At 42.5% G+C, this 4,476-nt stretch overlaps 1 protein-coding gene across 1 annotated transcript; it reads left to right on the plus strand.

The window, feature by feature from the left end:
* Window positions 1–1,842: 1,842 nt before the first annotated feature.
* LOC126484800 (chondroitin proteoglycan-2-like) lies at window positions 1,843–3,830 on the plus strand. The gene is made up of 2 exons (XM_050108397.1): window positions 1,843–1,849; window positions 2,944–3,830. Exons 1-2 carry the CDS (start codon window positions 1,843–1,845, stop codon window positions 3,828–3,830), a joined length of 894 nt encoding a protein of 297 aa, XP_049964354.1.
* The last annotated feature ends 646 nt before the right edge of the window (window positions 3,831–4,476 follow it).

Here is a 4,476-nt window from a genome sequence, read left to right on the forward strand (position 1 = left end):
AGGGTGAAGAAATGTAAAGCATCACGTGTTCCTGGAGTTGTTTCGCAGCTATGATGCTGTTACTGTACATGTACTGATATGGTCTTTGCTGAATGATCGCAAACGACCTACTACTATCATAAACAGCATCACGGCTTTCCCAGGATCATGCTGATTGCTTATGTTCTCGTTGCATTTAATTTGTGGTTGACAAAAACTTCCACTGCTTCAGAAGTCTCTTTTCTCCTGATAGTTTTCATTGGGCATGGCATACTGATCGTTCTTCCTGTCAGTTACGTACTTGGAAATTCTTCTCCTCTTCTTGTTTCGTTTGTTACGAAGAATCTGTATAAGGCGTGTTACTGAGAACGTCAACCATTTCCGTGGAAATTATTTTTTTCTGTTGTCGACATTTTGAGGCAAATTTTTCCGTAACAATTTCTTTGAATCACCTATTACTACGGTCGTCAGTACCTTCAGCAGGAATTCATGCTCACTGCAAAAAAATATAATTTCTATGAATCGCTAGTACTGGAACCTTTAGGATACTTCAGCTCTCCTCACAAGGTTCGTTTTTGTCATCGCCTAGCACCCCAGATGTCGTCTCCGCTGTGGATGCTGCTCAATCTGAAACGACCTGCTACTGCTCACGACACATAAACGTGCTCCTCAACGTAATTTGCGGTCGCAGCGCTCTCCAGGGGCAGTTAGAGGCTACATCTGCCGTGTAAGTCACACAGTTTCTTTACCAAAATCGACGCGCGTAAAATATCTGCGTTAACTCTGTTAGCGATTGTGGAAGTGGAGCGGAGAATATCGCAAAGAATATTTTGGGCTTCTCGATGGTTTGAGCTCCGAATTTCTGTTACACGTACACTACACAATACCGAACACCGTTTTTGACGAATTATCTGTCTGCCTGCATCTTGTTACCACGCAACAATTAGCCTTAGTTCGAATCCGCCCAGCAGATGACACCGAAGGTTAGCAAGCCGGCGAGCCGGGATATCGTTTTTAAACGGTTTCTCAGATCCGACTGAGTGATTAGGAACATTTTGAAAACATTATCACCTTTTCACATGGGATAACGCTGGACACGACGGATGGAGTACACAGATTGCATACCGTAGTGGAAGGAATGACGTCAAGCCACCCTGTATCACAAACAGTACTAAATCTATGCAGATTACCGTCTAGATACGGCATAAGGTCAGAAAAAAGGATAGGTATTTGGCATCGTCTGTCGTGATATTTCAAACAAATATTTTACAACACTTAATGAAAGTATTAGAGGCCGTAACATGACCATTTGCCTCGAAATATCACCAATCGACGAGCAAAATACACTGATTGCCAATGACATGCGTTTCCCATCAACTGAAGAAAACAAGCCATTATATCTTGCTCAAGTCTCTACATGCTTCAAATCGCACATGTCAAATTACACAAGTTCACATGTCGTCGCCGGCCGCGGTGGTCTCGCGGTTAAGGCGCTCAGTCCGGAACCGCGCGACTGCTACGGTCGCAGGTTCGAATCCTGCCTCGGGCATGGATGTGTGTGATGTCCTTAGGTTAGTTAGGTTTAAGTAGTTCTCAGTTCTAGGGGACTGATGACCACAGAAGTTAAGTCCCATAGTGCTCAGAGCCATTTGAACCATCACATGTCGTCAAACGCAGATTAAATGTGTCATATAAGAACAGAGTACGTCATAGAAGTTTCATATGCAACGGTCCATTTCTTTCTCATCAGTCTGCTGACGCTCGAATTGTTCTGATTGACGTCTGTATTTGTTACCAGTTATCTATATAAGCGGTATGAAAGTCAGCCTAAGGCACCTGTGTGTAAAACGTTTGGAGAGCAACATGAAGGGTAAGTCTCTCAGCTCTTATTGCAGATAGATCGATACGATCTCATTAATACAATTTCTGTTATGGAACATACAACCCAACTACAAATACTGTTACCTCCAGAAAATGTTAGGCGTCTCAGTCATTGGTACGCTGGGCACTCACTTGAGAAAAGCGAAATTCAAAACTGAATCTGGCCAAAGTGATTTAGGTTTTCCTTTGTGTACTTGGATCTAATATGAATGGTAAGTTGGTTTCTTTGTTTTAAACAGCCAATTTCCTTCTCCGTCTTAGCTCTGTACGGAAGTATGCTATATTGAATTCATCACCGACGGGACAGTAAACACTAACCTTATTTAGTAATATACAGTCATAAAAAATTACAATAATTCAAAATTAACTTCACCTCCTACGTGCAATAGTTTTTGGTATTTCTCTTTATACAAGGTGAGAGATTTAAGCATTATTGCCATACTAGACCCAGAGGAAAATTTTTATCTACGAATTTAATACTATTATCACGATTTTGACGCTTCAGGAGCAATTCATTCATTATCGGAAGAGTATATTTTCTAGAATCCTACCTATTTAAAACACATGTGAACTTCATTCTATGTGGTAGAGACCAAAGATGAGATTAAACCATGAAACCAAGAACGACTAGCACCCGATTAGTGACTTCGTAAATCCACAGTCTGAGATTTAGTTCTTCACACTCCTATACATTCAGCATCTAATCATGAGTGATGTCTACTACTAATCTTACTATGAAGCGATCAACGAATAGAGAAGGACAACATGTTGCAGAATCGGATTGAACCAGTTATTTTGAAGTGAAAGAAAATTAAGGACAGGCCTGGGATTGTATATCACTATTAGTGTAAAATGACAGCGCAATGTGTGGTTTGTATTTCGCTTTAAACAATGATCTCTGGATCTCTAAGGAGAGGGATTATCATGTTGTGTAACACCTCTGGTGCGTTTTGTTCCATATCCATTCCATTAGCGCCATATTATGGTATGGTATGGTGTTACACTAGAGTGTTAAAATTTTGTTACTCTTTCAGGGTTGTCGCTTGTTGTGTGTGCCGTATTGGCGGCTGTGATCGGAGGCAGCAGTGCCGCTTCCATCCGCAAAGTGGCTGTGGTCTGCTCCTGCTGACGACGACAATGGCAATGAAACTGGTGGTGGCTCCAACGATAGTGGAATTTCACCTGCGCCCCCATCTGACGACGTCCCCACTTGTCCAGCATGGAATCCAGATGACGTCACCCAGCTTCCCAATCCAAATGACTGCAGCAGCTTCTACAAGTGTGACGAGAACGGCGTTGCCTGGCTTATTCCATGCCCAGCCGGCCTAGAGTACAATGCAGAGTTGAGGGTGTGTGACTACCCAGAAAATGCTGGTTGCTCGACGTCGTTCTCACCAAGCAACCCTTCTGATCATACTCCTTCTGAGGGAGAGCAGGACAACGGAAATTCAGAGGGAGGCAGTGACATAAATCCACAACCACCCACTGGAGATGCTCCCAGTTGCCCAGCATGGAATCCAGATGACGTCAACCAGCTTCCTAATCCCAGTGATTGCAGCTCCTTCTACAAGTGTGACGAGAATGGTGTGGCTTGGCTCATACCGTGCCCAGCTGGTCTTGAGTACAATGCCAACCTGAGAGTCTGTGATTATCCTGAAAGTGCTGGCTGCTCATCATCAGCTGCTCCAAGTAACCCATCTGGCGACGAATCCCCTGATGGCGATCAGAACAACGGAAATGCTGACTCTGGTAACGGTGATAGCCCACAGCAACCACCTGGAGATGCTCCCACCTGTCCACCTTGGAATCCAGATGACGTCACCCAGCTGCCTAACCACAGTGACTGTAACAGCTTCTACAAGTGCGACGAAAACGGTGTAGCATGGTTGATCACGTGCCCAGCTGGTCTGCAGTACAACGCCGAGCTGAGGGTGTGTGATTACGCTGGACATGCTGGGTGTTCTGTCTAAGTTTATCGAGGACCGCCTTAAGAAGATATCTTCTAGATCTGCGTTATTGTGCCACTGATTACTTTATATAAGTATTTAAGAGTGCTGTTTTATCTGTGATGTTTGTCTTTAATTTCAATTATTTATTGCCTGATGTCTCACGACGTAGTCGTGGAAAAGGATAAGATTTATTTATTAAGCTGCTATAATCCTAAACATAACAAGACACTTTTTATCAGATGAAACAATAAAATACATACCATATAAATGTTTTATTTTCTGTTCAATTACACGAGCGTTGCCCTACCTAATGTAAGTGTACTGCAGCCATTTATGGTAATGTCCATGAGAAAGGTACATGTCATCGGTTTGGCACATTGGAACATTGATCCTGGGATCTGTAATTACAAGGAAGCGGATAGTTGTAAAAAGACGAATTTATATCGTTTATAATTCATAATTTGCATCAGTTTTACGATTGTTTACTCTATGCCGTGATTAAACACATGTTCGTTTCATATATGCCAACGCTTCTCTTGCTGTCATTTTTTACACAACTGTGATAACGTGGCTGCTGTGATGAATATTGTTTCATGTACAGATTTGTCACATTTTTTTAATATATGTGAGGCTATAACGACTTAAATGAACTGGTAGTTGTAAGCGT

This window comes from Schistocerca serialis, chromosome 6 (assembly GCF_023864345.2).
Source record: "Schistocerca serialis cubense isolate TAMUIC-IGC-003099 chromosome 6, iqSchSeri2.2, whole genome shotgun sequence".
NCBI lineage: Eukaryota > Metazoa > Arthropoda > Insecta > Orthoptera > Acrididae > Schistocerca > Schistocerca serialis.